Raw genomic sequence first — 14,234 nt, 5'->3', positions numbered from 1 at the left:
TCAGCTACACCTGCTTCTAGTCAGTCACACCTGCTTCTAGTCAGCCACACCTGCTTCTAGTCAGTCACACCTGCTTCTAGTCAGCCACACCTGCTTCTAATCAGCCACACCTGCTTCTAGTCAGCCACACCTGCTTCTCCTCAGCCACACCTGCTTCTAGTCAGCCACACCTGCTTCTAGTCAGCCACACCTGCTTCTAGTCAGCCACACCTGCTTCTAATCAGCCACACCTGCTTCTAATCAGCCACACCTGCTTCTAGTCAGCCACACCTGCTTCTCCTCAGCCACACCTGCTTCTAGTCAGCCACACCTGCTTCTAGTCAGCCACACCTGCTTCTAGTCAGCCACACCTGCTTCTCGTCAGCCACACCTGCTTCTAGTCCGTCACACCTGCTTCTAGTCAGTCACACATGCTTCTAGTCAGCCACACCTGCTTCTAGTCAGCCACACCTGCTTCTAGTCCGTCACACCTGCTTCTAGTCAGTCACACCTGTTTCTAGTCAGCCACACCTGCTTCTAGTCAGTCACACCTGCGTTTCGTCAGCCACACCTGCTTCTAGTCAGCCACACCTGCTTCTAGTCAGCCACACCTGCTTCTAGTCAGTCACACCTGCTTCTAGTCAGCCACACCTGCGTCTCATCAGCCACACCTGCTTCTAGTCAGTCACACCTGCTTCTAGTCAGCCACACCTGCGTCTCGTCAGCCACACCTGCTTCTAGTCAGCTACACCTGTTTCTAGTCAGCTACACCTGCTTCAAGTCAGCCACACCTGTTTCTAGTCAGCCACACCTGCTTCTAGTCAGCCACACCTGCTTCTAGTCAGCTACACCTTCAGCCACACCTGCTTCTAGTCAGCCACACCTGCGTCTATTCAGCCACACCTGTTTCTAGTCAGCCACACCTGCTTCTATTTAGCCACATCTGCTTCTAGTCAGTCACACTTGCTTCTAATCAGCCACACCTGCTTCTAGTCAGCCACACCTGCTTCTAGTCAGTCACACCTGTTTCTAATCAGCCACACCTGCTTCTAGTCAGCCACACCTGCATCTAGTCAGTCACACCTGCTTCTAGTCAGCCACACCTGCTTCTATTTAGCCACATCTGCTTCTAGTCAGCCACACCTGCTTCTAGTTAGTCACACCTGCTTCTAGTCAGCCACACCTGCGTCTCATGAGTCACACCTGCTTCTAGTCAGCTACACCTGCTTCTAGTCAGCCGTTAGCCACACCTGCTAAAGAAAAGCAGGTGTTACTCGACTCTCTGCGTTGTCCGTCCCGTGGTTTTCCTCAAACTCCTTTGAGCAGTTTTTAGCTTTGCATAGCTCACACTAACTACAACACTTAACATTCTCAGTTCTGATAAAGCTTCTCAAATGTAATTTGAAAGTGTAGCGATGACAGCGAGCTAACTTGACTAAGAGGTAGTGGCTGCGTCTCTTAGCCTAAGCGTGGACTAAAACAGTTTCTCCCAACCTGGGGTCCGGGCCCCCCCTGGGGGGGCGCCAGAGATCTCTGGGGGGGCGCGAAACTTTGTCTGCTTTGAAATTATGCAGTTGTAAAAATTATATTTCCGCATGTTAAATAAATAAAAAAAATCATAATAACACCTAATGGAATACTGTAATCCAAGTCTGTATTAACCCATGTAGTATTTTAAAATGACCAAAATATATTTCTAAGTTATTTAGCAGGATAAAAACTTAATAACTTATTATTATATCATTATTCAACATATAATCATACTACTACTCCAACAGGTTGTTAAAGGAAAAATGTTAAAAATGTTTGCGCTCATATTAAGAGACATTTTTCAGAAATTATTTTATGTCCTTGCAATTATTTTCTGTGTGTATTTTATACATTGGTGACACAAAATGAAGGTGAGGCCCCCCGTGAGAAAGACAAAGTCAGGGTAAACCAAAGAGAAATGTATCACAAAAACATAATTAATGTTCATTTTTTCAATTAAAGATTTGTAACAAATCACTTTACTCTTTTGGTGCCAGTACGTACGGGTCGGGGGGCCCGGCTGGTCTTAGACACGAGTAAGGGGGGCCCAAGGAAAAAATGTTGGGAACCACTGGACTAAAACATAAGAAAGTAAAAAAAACAACGTAAAGACTAGACAAAGAACTAGCTGTAACAAAGGTAACGGTTCCTTACTGGGACCCCAGAACCCGGACCCCCCCCCAGTCCCGTCTCACAGGACCAGTTTCCTCAGGACACCCTGGTTGCCTCGGCAACACAACTCCTGCTGTCATTATTGCTCCATGTTTAGCTGCAGATTCAAGGAGAGACTCACCTCCAATCTATCGTTAATATGTCACGAGTCCATTCAAAGCTATTTTTCAAAACAACCATTTATCTCCTTTTTTTAGACTTTTTTTTTTTCTCGGCCTATAAAATAAAGTGAATAGAAATAAAATCAGAGGCTAGACAGTCGGAGGACACATGTCTCTGCACACTTACTCAGCCAGTCCTTTTTTCATCTCTTAAATCACGGACCCTTCCAGACCGACCCAGAACTGGTTAGTAAAATCAACAGCTCAACAAGCCACATTACCTTTTAGGTCTTTATTCACATGTCAGGAGTCAGATTCACTGAAAGCGAGTAGCCGCCTGACACCACAGACGTTATTGCAGTTGTCAGTCCAAACACCCTGATCATTCAGACATTTGTGGCCTTGTGTTATGTTGACTGATGCGCCATCTCAAACATTTGCTCTGGATGTGAACTCTGGCTCTGAATATTTTTATTTCTGTTTTATTTCTGTTGGACATTTTAACACTGAGATTGACTCGTTTTTGGAGCCTAGAAATCTTTCAATAAACAGAACCTTTGAGACCAGATGTTGTGTCTTGGCCTTTCCTCCTTCTTTCTTTTTTTTCCCACTGGGCTTTGGCATGACACTTAGATATGTTTTTATTTTGAATAAAATAGCTTTTTCTTGATTTTTTCCTGCTTCCCAGCTGTTTCTTGTTTCCCTTGATGACACTCTGATTGCTGCTGCTTCCCCATTGGTTGCAGCCCAACCAATCAGAACTCCAGATCCAGAGACCCAGGAAATAAAAGACCTTCTTTCGGGTGCCTCAAACTTGTGACCAGATGCTTGAACTTTTGACTAACATTACATTCAAAAGTACAATTAAAGCCTGTATGTTAAGTAAATATAATGAAATATGTTAGTTGAGTGTGATTGACATACCCATAGGCGGCGGTAATTTTATTTTATTTTAATTTAATTTAATTTTAGTTTTTTTTATTCACTTAATTGTTGTTTTTTTATTAGTAGTATTTTTAATTTATATTATTTGTGAAGTTATTTCTTGGAAAAAGGGGCAGATCAGATAAGATTCTTCTTCTTTCTGCTCTCTTTTCATTCACAATTTAAGAACATTTGTATTTGTATTGAATTATTTTATTTTTTTGAATGAAATAAAGAATGAAATGAAATAATTGTTTAGTTAATTTATTAGATAGCAGTTTGTATCTCCACTGCCTTCTGAGTTACTTCTGTGGTTTTGACTTGACTGTTATAAGTTGTTTTGGTTGAACAAACAGGTTTTTTGTTAAGGTGGTTTGATAGTTTTTAACCAGGAGTTGGGATTTAGTTTCAGTAAATGCTTTTTAGATTTCAACACCTTTTTTGTACTTTAGTTTATGGTGCTGCTTCCCTTTTGTTTGAATTCTGAAGACCAGTGTTTCATCACGTCAGGATCATTGAATAACTGGCTTATTTATTTAGCATCTCAACCCCCCAAACTCTGTGTATATACCTTCCCCACTGTGTGCCTTTTTCTTTAGCTTTACAATAAACTCCTAATTTGTATGGCTTCCAACTCTAAATGTCTTGACTTATTGGGTAAAAGAAAACAGTTACAAATGATACAATCATTTTAGAAAGTCTCTAGCAACTCAGTTATGTATTCACTGGGTGTTTTGGCAGAACGGGACATTGAGACGGCTTAACTTTACGTCCTGAATACAGAATATCCAATCAGCAGCGAGCCCCACCCATCATGAAGCTCCGCAGCAGGAGGTCCTGATCAAAGCAACGACATTCTGCGTCTCTTAAAATTAACATTTCAAAAGCCTTCTTGCCTGCCTTCTTTTTTTTTTCCTCTCCCCCCTCCCATTTATTTTCAGTTTATACTGCAACCAAACAGTTTCCCTTCAGCAACTTTCCCAGTCTATCTTAAGAAAGCTATGTAGGATGAAGTAACATCGTGTGCCATAAAATGCAGAGTGCATCCAGTATTTTCTGCCTCCACATCCCGCCCTTCAGAGCAGACGTGAAAACTATGGGGGATGCTCACGAGCAAATGTTTGATCCGACTCGTTCCTTCAGGGCTGCTGCAGAAACGCTGAAGTCAACCTCTGATTTTAAGGTGATAAAATCCCAAATTTGATGCAGTTTTACAGTAATTGTTGCTGTAATGGTTACCAACTGAAAAGCATTGCTAGAATTAAGGGGTTTCTGTCTAAACCAGACATGAATGTATGAACTTATGAATGCATTAATTTTCAGTAGGTTGGATTATTGCAATGGCATCTTTACAGGCCTTAACAACAAATCTATCAGGCAGCTGCAGCTGATCCAGAACGAGCCGCCAGAGTCCTTAAAAACACCAGGAAACTGGACCATATTACACCGGCCATGAAATCACTACACTGGCTTCCAGTGAGTCAAAGGATAGAGTTTAAAATCTTACTGCTGGTCTACAAAGACCTGAATGGTCTTGGACCAGAATCCATACTAGATCTGTTAGTTCCTATGAAGCTCCCAGACCCCTGAGGTTCATCTGGATCTGGTGGTTTGTTGTTTCCCAAGAACAAGAACCAAGCAAGGTGAGGCAGCGTTCAGTTATAGAGGGTCTGCATTGACGCATCCCGCCATGACTCCCTTACTCTCACTGAGTGGCAAAAATGTCTGCAACTAGTGGAGAAGACGGGATAACAGCCGATTATCGGCTGAAATTAGCGTCAGTTGGACTTGACAGTGACCCGTACAGTTACCCCAAGAACCAGTGGTCATGGACATTAATGGACAATGGACATTAATATTTAGTACATATAATTATATTTAAATGTACTTAATTTCTACGCAGGGGAAATACATGAAGCAAAGCTTGAAAGCATACAAAAGTCTTGACGCTTCAAAGCAGGATTTGTTGTAGAAATTAAAGTAATGAAGACACCGAACTTTATGATTTGACCGTTTAACGTTAGCTACCCAAAAATACAACATTACCTGATACAATTCAATTAAATTTTATTTATATAGCGTCTAATACAACAAAAGTTGTCTCTAGACGCTTTCCAGAGACTCAGAACATAAACCCTCGAGCAATTATTACATAAACAATGGCAGGTAAAAACTCCAATAGTGGGAGAAAAACCTTAAGCCAAACAGTGGCAAGAAAAACTCCCCTTTAGGAGGGAAGAAACCTTGAGCAGGACCAGGATCATAAGGGGGGACCCTCCTGCCGAGGGCCAGACTGGAGGTCGGGGACGGCAACAGCACAGCAGGCAGGTGGAAGCAGCAACGGGATGACCAGGGGTGGGGACTGCAGGCCAGCACGCAGCTCCTGAAGCTCCGGCCCAATCAGCAAGTCCCAGGATGGGGTGCAGGGTCGGGGAAAGGTTGAGAAGGGGCAGGGCCAGGGAGAGGAGTCTTACAAAATGGGAACCACAAATCCACGTTTCGGTGCCTGGAATCCAGTTGTTTCTGTGAATTGCAGCGATCCATTTGTTTCTCTTAAGCTTATTTTTCGGCAGTCTGTAAAACGATAACTCAGATTTCTTGCTAAATCTATGAGTACAGTCGATCGCACAACAGCTCTTTCCCATTTTAGATGTTTTCCAGTTGCTCAACCTGAAAGTTTACGCTGCCACTCAGTCTTTCTGCCACTCAGTCTTTCTGACACTCAGTCTTTCTGACACTCAGTCTTTCTGACACTCAGTGGGCGAAACCCACTGTGAAGTTGCATCTGTGACATCATGCGCATCATTTTATGTCATTAGGGCCCGAAGGCCCTAGGAAGGTGAAGGAATTTTTTTTTTTTTTTTTTTTTTTTTTTACGACGAAAGGAGGGCCTTTTTTCCCCCTAAACGTTCCCCAAAAGTCACCAAATGTTGCACGCAAGCCAGGCCTGGCGAAAAATTTGATATTTCATGGTTTGCATTAATGGGCGTGGTAAAATGGCTCAACAGCGCCCCCTAGAAAACTTCGTGCCTCAAGCCCCACAATACGGTTTGACGTACATGCACAAAAATCGGTACACACCTGTATCATGTCGCAACTTAAAGAAAGAAACATAAAGAAAAAAACGAAAAGGAAGAAGGCCATTTTGAATTAATCGAGTAATTTTGGCGCGTTTCTTTGCCCGAACCGTAACGTGCACCCAGGTGTGTTATACATCAAAATGTGCGTCTCGATCCTGTGACGACGCGCATTACTTTTCTCAGTCAAAAGCGTTACCGTGGCGACGATAGACGACAAAAAGCGCGCCCCCCCCTTCATGTGGTTGGTCCGTATTTGATAGTCCCTATTTACTGCCATAACTTTTGAATGGTTTGACATAAAGACTCGTGGGTGGTGTCATCTGACTCGGTCTTGAGTCCTTCACCTTAATTGGTGCAAATTAGCCCTGCCCCTTCTTCTGATTGGTCGAAATGTGATAGTTCCCATTTTCTGCTATAACTTTTGAATGGTTTGATATAAAGAGTCATGGGTGGTGTCATCTGACTCGGTTTTGAGTACTTGACTTTTATTTGTGAAAATTGCACGCGCGAGGGCCCGTTCATCACTGCTTTCAGCTTTAATTTTATTTGTTATTTACTGTTTAATTGTGTCTTGCCGCTTTTAATGTTGATGTAAAGCACTTTGAATTACCTTGTGCCAAACTGTGCCATACGAATAAACTTGCCTTGCCTAATGGTAATCTAAATATCCAAATCTAAATGTTACAGTAATTTTGACCCAGTTGAAGAGATCAATGACGGCTGATCTCATCTAAAAAGGTTTAGATCTGGATTTTTTGTGGGTGAAAGTCGAGATATTTTCACCCCCGTTGCTTCAATTGCGACTCTTTTCCTCTCCTGACTTCAGTGAAACGACATGATTGGCTCCTTATTGTTGAGTTCCTTGCGAGAACATGGAGAGAGCTGTTTTTGTCGGGGCTGCGGGGCCGCGGCGCGTTTGACTGACAGCAGCTGACAGGCTGCCACGGTGCCGCGGAGCCCCGGGGGACGCACAGACAGAGTAAACACACTTGCTCTGCGGCGTACGTGTCACGGGAGGACGGCGTGCAGCCCAGGCGCTGAATCTGGAGAGGGATGACCACACCGGACCAAAGTGACATTTGCAAAGGCATCAGCATGCTGTTAGCCGCGGCTGCTGAGCAGCTAATTAGGCCTCCAGCCTGCACACTAATGTCGGCACTGTCCTTTTTTTTTTCCTTGGCCGGTTAATGCTCGTTTTGGACGTGTCACTAAACAAGAAGAGGAGCAAGGAAAAATGCATGTTTAAGTCTGTAATTTACTGTAGATTAAAACAACGTTGGTTTTTACAGCAGCAGAGTAAAACTACGGCTTCATGAAAGATTCAATTACCTGCGTCAGACTCTGAGAAAGCAGCGTTACAAGGAATCGATCGGGGGAAAGTAAAGGATTGCAATCTTGTGACCAAAAGATAAATCTCTCCTCCACGGTTTGTTTTATTTCTGTTCGAGATTTACAGAGTAGAAAGTGTAGAACAGGTTCAGCGCCCTGGTCTGAATCCATTAAAGCCACCATATGTAGCAAAACCCTGCCTGACCACAGGGGGGCAGCACATCGCAGGAAAGTGAATGCGACTGACGTAAGACGCAACGTACCTCAACCCTAGTGGACATAAGCGGTATCACCAGATGTGCCGGACCATCTTTACTCATTAACACAGTATAGACGGAATGCTCATGACGTCACAGATGTGACTTCACAGCAGGTTTCGCCCAATGAGTGGCAGAAAGACTGAGTGTCAGAAAGACTGAGTGGCAGAAAGACTGAGTGTCAGAAAGACTGAGTGGCAGAAAGACTGAGTGACAGCGTAAACTTTCAGTTTGAGCAACTGGAAAACATCAAAAATGGGAAAGAGCTGTTGTGCGATCGACTGTACTCATAGATTTAGCAAGAAATCGGAGTTATTGTTTTACAGATTGCCGAAAAATAAGCTTAAGAGAGACAAATGGGTCGCTGCAATTCACAGAAACAACTGGATTCCAGGCACCGAAACGTGGATTTGTGGTTCCCATTTTGTATCAGGTAATGTTGGATTTTTGGGTAGCTAACGTTAAACGGTCAAATCATAAAGTTCGCTGTCCTCATCACTTTAATTTCTCCAACAAATCCTGCCTTGAAGTCGGACCAAGCGTCAAGACTTTTGTAAGCCTTCAAGCTTTGCTTCATGTATTTCCCCGGCGTAGAAATGAAGTACCGTATTTTCCGCACTATAAGGCGCAACAAAAAGCCTTTAATTTTCTCAAAAACCGGCAGTGCGCCTTATATATGATCATTACGGTAATTTCTGTTACTGTAATCAGGGGGATTGTAGCTACTGTACTTTGTGTCGCTGAAGTAATGGCGCTAAAAACGTCAGGAATCGTCACAGACGTTCAAGACAACAGCAGCGATGCTGACTCGCATCATGGCGACTTTGACGAGACGAGCAAAGCTGGTTTTTATTTTGTTAATAAAGTTTGACATACGGTACTTTTCTTCTTGTTTTTGTTTTTTTTTGCATTTGCTGTAGGATTTTGTAGCATTTCCTGTAGCAGCTCCATCAGGTAGATACGTAACTCAACCCCAGCCACTATAGTACGGTATTTTACCATATATTTAGTGCGCCTTTTAATGCAGTGCGCCTTATGGTGCGGAAAATATGGTACATATAAATATCAGGAAACTGGATTCGTGGCCAAATATTAATGTCCATGGACCACTGGTTATTGGGGTAACTGTACGGGTCACTGTCAAGTCCAACTGACGCTAATTTAAGCCGATAATCGGCTGTTATCCCGTCTTCGTCACAGTTTCTCCACTAGTTGCAGCCATTTTTGCCACTCAGTGCGAGTAAGGGGGCGTAAGTGGGGAAGTGACGTCAATGCATATCCTCTATAGTCAGTGGGTCTTTGGCCAACACAGCAGAACCATATGCCCCCTTGTGGTTGGAATGAGTATCACCACATAAAGTGGCTTTAAACGCCAGATATTGCTAAAGTTCCAACCCCCCCAGCCCTCAATAAACCAAAGACAGCCCCTCAGAATGATGTCAGGAGGAAATCACTCACTCCAGGACGTCCCTGTTGAAGGGCTTCTTGCTGTTTCCGAGGAACTCTCCGATCATCTGCCGGCTCAGGCCCTTCCTCTGCAGCAGGAAGTGGGCGACGCCGATGGGCGTGTCGGGGATGAAGCCTCGCGAGATCAGGAACTGAAGGCCCTTGTCGGGGTTTCTGTGAGACATGGACAAGGGACAAAAGAAGGAATGAGAGCACGTCGATTTGACCGATTTTGTTCTCGGATGCCCTTTCTGGTACAAAGCCCTTCACTTATCCGGGTCAGGGACTGGTACTAGTAGGTTAGGTGGAGGGTTTTTACCAATGCATGATAAAAAAAGGTGTAAACTTAAAGGGCACCTATAGAACACCTTTCATCACTTTCAAAAGTTAAAAATTTTATTTTATCCTTTTTAAAACAACTTCCTGCCTACGCATTGGTCCTCTAAACTATAAACACGGATCAACACAGCCGGTTGCTCTATCCCCAAATGTGATGAGCTCTGCACCCCTTGGGTGACATGGAGGTAAGAATAATAATAAAAAAATATGATTTTTAAACAGTGTAACAGATTGCTTAACAACAGCATTAATTTAAAGCCAGTTCACGGCTTGAACCAGTAGTAAAAACGATATGAAACTAAAAAATACCAGGGCCGACAGAAGCTATTATCTCTTTTAATAATACAGCAACGTTAAAAAGAGGAGAGTCCAAGGCAGCCAGAAGTAGCAGCAAGAGAATATGTAATTCATTCATTAAAGGATACCAAAAAGGTAGAGGAAATGAAAAGAGAAGAAAGAAAATATCCTCCAACTGTTTCAGTGATGTGTCTGATGGATTTAGGAAGGTGACCACTAAAGTGAGCGGGGAGCAGTGGGAGGTACAACAGGCTGCTCGTCAGAGCAAACACAAAATAGAAGATTCAGGGGTCAGAAATCTAACACACCCAGAGGGTTTTTCTATCAAAGTAAAACATTCTCTTCAGGTACATAAGTCTGAGATTCATCAGGCCGAAATTAAATAAAAGTGGTTCGGGGAGCAAGAGATATCTGTAGCCTAATAGTGTAAATTAGCAGCTATTTATTATTAATATTTATGTTTAATTTATAATAGAGGTAACAAAGGGGCAGGGTTAAATAAGTTTTACTTCTACCTGCTCCTTTTTGGACACCTTTTTTTCCCTGTTTGTATTACGTTTTGGTTGTTGTTGCTTTTTTTTTGTATGTTTTGAATTTGTTTTAAAATTTTATATTTTTCCCTTGTGTTCGAAATAAACAATTCAATAAAAAAAATTAAAAAAAATGTTTTTTCCCTGTTTGTATTACGTTTTTGTTGTTGCTTTTTTATGTTTTGAATTTGTTTTAAAATGTTATATTTTTGCCTTATGTGTTCGAAATAAACAATTCAATAAAAAAAAAAAAAAAAATTTACACTCAACTGCACCTCAACTCCAGCTCTTCAAGCATCAATACGAGACCCTCTCAAAAAATTAATGAAAGTCTGAGTGGAAATAAATGTCATGCTGTATAAACTTTTCAAAACGACGCCGCCGGAAAAGCTGCATTTCTGTGCTGTAGCCAAAGGTGGGAGTGCGTGACTTGGCTTAGGCTGGGTGGCATTTTACTTCAGTGGTCGTGCCTCCTGGATATGAACTTTACATCTCCTCGAGTTTTGTTTTTAAAACATGTGAAAAGAGGAGTGACATGATTTAAAATCTTAATTTGCAGGAAAACCCTGTTAAAGACAACAAACCTCACCATCTGGGAGGCTGCCGCATTAGCAACGCAGCTTCTCTGTTCTCGTATTCATGAAGTGTTTAAACTACAGCCTCTAAGTGTGTGTGTGTGTGTGTGTGTATCGCGGCTAATGGGTTGAGTGAGGCGAGCAGAGGACGGAGGGCAACGCAGGAGGAGGAGGAGGAGGAGGGAACTGGAAGAGGACCAGACGAAGCAGATGTGAGGGACCGTCAGCGCGAGCGGCGACGAACGCCGGCCTCGCTGCCCGACAGCATCTGCTCCCAGAGCCTTCGCCTTCTCTCAGCTGAAGGTGACGTCTCGCCAAGTGGCTTTGGCAGATATCAATCGTTTGGTGTTTGCCCAACAACAGATGGACCTGCACATGGTGATTATTATTCATAATCAGAGAGGATGCAGGGGTGAAGATTGGGAAACCATTCAGGAGGGAGAAGATGGCAAAAACCACACGAGACGCTCCTCATCAAATCGTCTTCAGGCGTTTGATTGTCTGTTTTTAAATGCTTTATGCAATAACTTTAAGGAGACAGTTTTTAGCTGACACAACGTAGTATTACTTTGCACGTTTTGACCGTATAGAAACGTTATTCTCGTCAGTTGTGTGAAATAGTGGAGAACCTCAGGGCCGCAGAGACTGTTGATGTTTTTAAAAAGAGGCTCAAGACCCATCTCTTTAATCAGGCTTTTAACTGACTAATTTAACTCTTTTACATTTCTTATGCTCACCCTTATTTTTATTGAATCTTACTGCTCTGTTTTATATTTAGTTTATCCTTTCTTATCGTATTTTATTTTTGTTTAATCTCAATGTTTTATCTAAATATTTTAGTTGTTATTTATGGTCTATTTTATACATTTTACTGTTTTATTATTTTAGTTTTTAATGTCTTACTTTCTAGACATACTTTTAGGATTTTATGTTTGTATGTTTTATGTTTTTTATAAACTCCTTTAGTGTATTTTATCCTGCTTTCTTGTAGCTTTTATCTCCAGTGTTTCCTCATGGGGAGCCTCCATGCTGGGAGTGACTCTGGCCTGCAGGGGGTCGTCCTGGGGGTGGTTCTGGCCTGGATGGTTGTGGAGCTCTGCACCACGGCTTCACCGCTGTGGTGTGGACTCCTCTTTCCGTCCGGGCCGGGATGGTCTCTGTGGGCCCCCCCCCCTTGTAGCTGCGGGCTATGAGACCTCCTGGCGTGGACGGCTCCCTGTTACCGTTTCGTCACCTGGATCCTCTGTGCCTAGCCATGTCTGCACCATGTGTCTGCGTGCGTGTCTGTGTGTGTAATTTAGGAATTTAGGTGAATTGTAGTGTGCTTTTGTCTGCGGGGAGGGGGGAGGGGGGGCATTAATAAGTTTTATGTTTATTTGTTTTTTCTTGTTTTTTTTTTTCTGTTAAGCACTTTGTGTTTCATTATTTGTAGGAAAAGTGCTATATAAATAAAGTTTGATTTGATTTGATTTGCTAGAATTGTCAAATGGGTTTAATTCACCGTACGAATTGTTACAGATTACTTTTGTAATACTGTATTTGACCCGGTCTTTGTACGTGTCGTACTCGGTGTTAAAAAAATGGTATCAGGGCATCCCTACTCCAAACCCTGCTGCAGGTCGAAGTGAAAATACTAAAGTGGTTTGAGGATGTTTCTTGACACATTGACCTTTCAATGTGTTTCTTGCATATTCTATATTTTCCTGCCTGTTACCTTTTCAAGGCATACACAATGTTATTGCTGAATAAAAAAGGGATTAAGACCATGAAATAAAGAGATACGTACTCATCAAACACACGACCAGCTGGACACGGACATCATGCCGAAACAGTTAACACCACGCGCTCAAACATCTTTCTAATGCTTTTACTCTTGTATTATCTGGATGTCATAAATAAATCCTTTCTTCTGCTCTTTAATGTCAGATTTTATTGGCTCTCCGTTTTATGGCTAATGGACAGATGTTCACTGGCTGCACATCTGAACTCTGTTTTACGATCCAAACCAGAGCTTTGCATGGCGCTGCACGCCGTTTAGTTACATCACTGAGAAGAGAGAGATGTGTTCATTCCATCATCCATCCATCCATCCATCCATCCATCCATCCATCCATCCATCCATCCATCCATCCATCCATCCATCCATCCATCCATCCATCCATCCATCCTTCATCCATCCATCCATTGTTCTGTTAGAAACTCTCAAATACCAGATGAATGTGATGATATTTTTCAGTTATTTGTCCAGCAATAAAAACAAAATTAGAATTTTATTGGCTTCCTGTTGTCGGCTTGTTATAATTACCCCTCCTGGGTTTCATGGCCCGAGTGCACTACTCACGTCCTGTTCACATCCAGAAAGAACATATAAAAATATAAAAATAAGCAGACAAAGCTCCTGTGACTTCACTAAAATACTTTTGTTGCTCTGGATGGCGCCATGGTGGCAGGAAGTGGCTCCGCCCAACTCCAGTTCATGCAAAACTGGGTAAATTTAGAGACGGAGGACTGGGGACCGGCGGTAACGCCCTCACCTGAGCTAAGGTACCACAGCTTATCTGTTTGAGTCTGGATTAGGCCATGCTAAGATTAACCCAACCTCGCATTCATTTATTCATTTATTTACATCCAGACTTTGCCGTCGGAACAACACACCAACCAAATGCTGCTGGAGTTTAAGCAGACCAAAGTATTATATAAACTGACCATCTATGTTTAAATTGATTTTGTTACTACAATCTAATAAGTTAAATGTTATTTATAAATTAAGTGCCTTTTTGAAGAATGTCCTTCCTCTGCCAAATTGAGTATTTAATTGAACTTGATTGAAATGTACAAACGTTTGTATGCTTGTGCTCCATACCATGTGATCATGGTCGCAGCAGGAGTTTTTGCGGTAATTGTGCGGTAATCTGCTAATTTAAACACATTTATCTCACCATATTAGAATTTCACAAATAAAATGGATGTGTGGTATCAAATCAAGTAAAATTAGTGTTTTGACTTCTTTTATATATATATATATATATATATATATATATATATATATATATATATATATATATATATATATATATTATTAGGGGGTAAGGCACAGTAGAACAGGAATCATGACACGTTTACATTGAGTGTCATATTATTTCTGTATGGTAATCTACAATATATAGGATATATG

The 14,234-nt window shown here is 42.2% G+C and overlaps 1 protein-coding gene across 3 annotated transcripts in view; it reads right to left on the bottom strand.

The window, feature by feature from the left end:
- The window catches only part of iqsec3a (IQ motif and Sec7 domain ArfGEF 3a), a 192,392-nt gene that overhangs the window by 59,469 nt on the left and 118,689 nt on the right, over positions 1-14,234 (bottom strand). For all 3 annotated transcript variants that reach the window (XM_061714483.1, XM_061714484.1, XM_061714485.1), the window contains exon 5: positions 9,331-9,492. In XM_061714483.1, coding sequence (XP_061570467.1) covers positions 9,331-9,492 — 162 coding nt within the window. The remainder of the gene's footprint in view (positions 1-9,330; positions 9,493-14,234) is intronic.

The sequence above is a fragment of the Cololabis saira genome, chromosome 23, assembly GCF_033807715.1.
Source record: "Cololabis saira isolate AMF1-May2022 chromosome 23, fColSai1.1, whole genome shotgun sequence".
NCBI lineage: Eukaryota > Metazoa > Chordata > Actinopteri > Beloniformes > Belonidae > Cololabis > Cololabis saira.
Note: the sequence above shows the minus strand (reverse complement) of the source record. Positions and strands in the feature narration are given on the sequence as shown.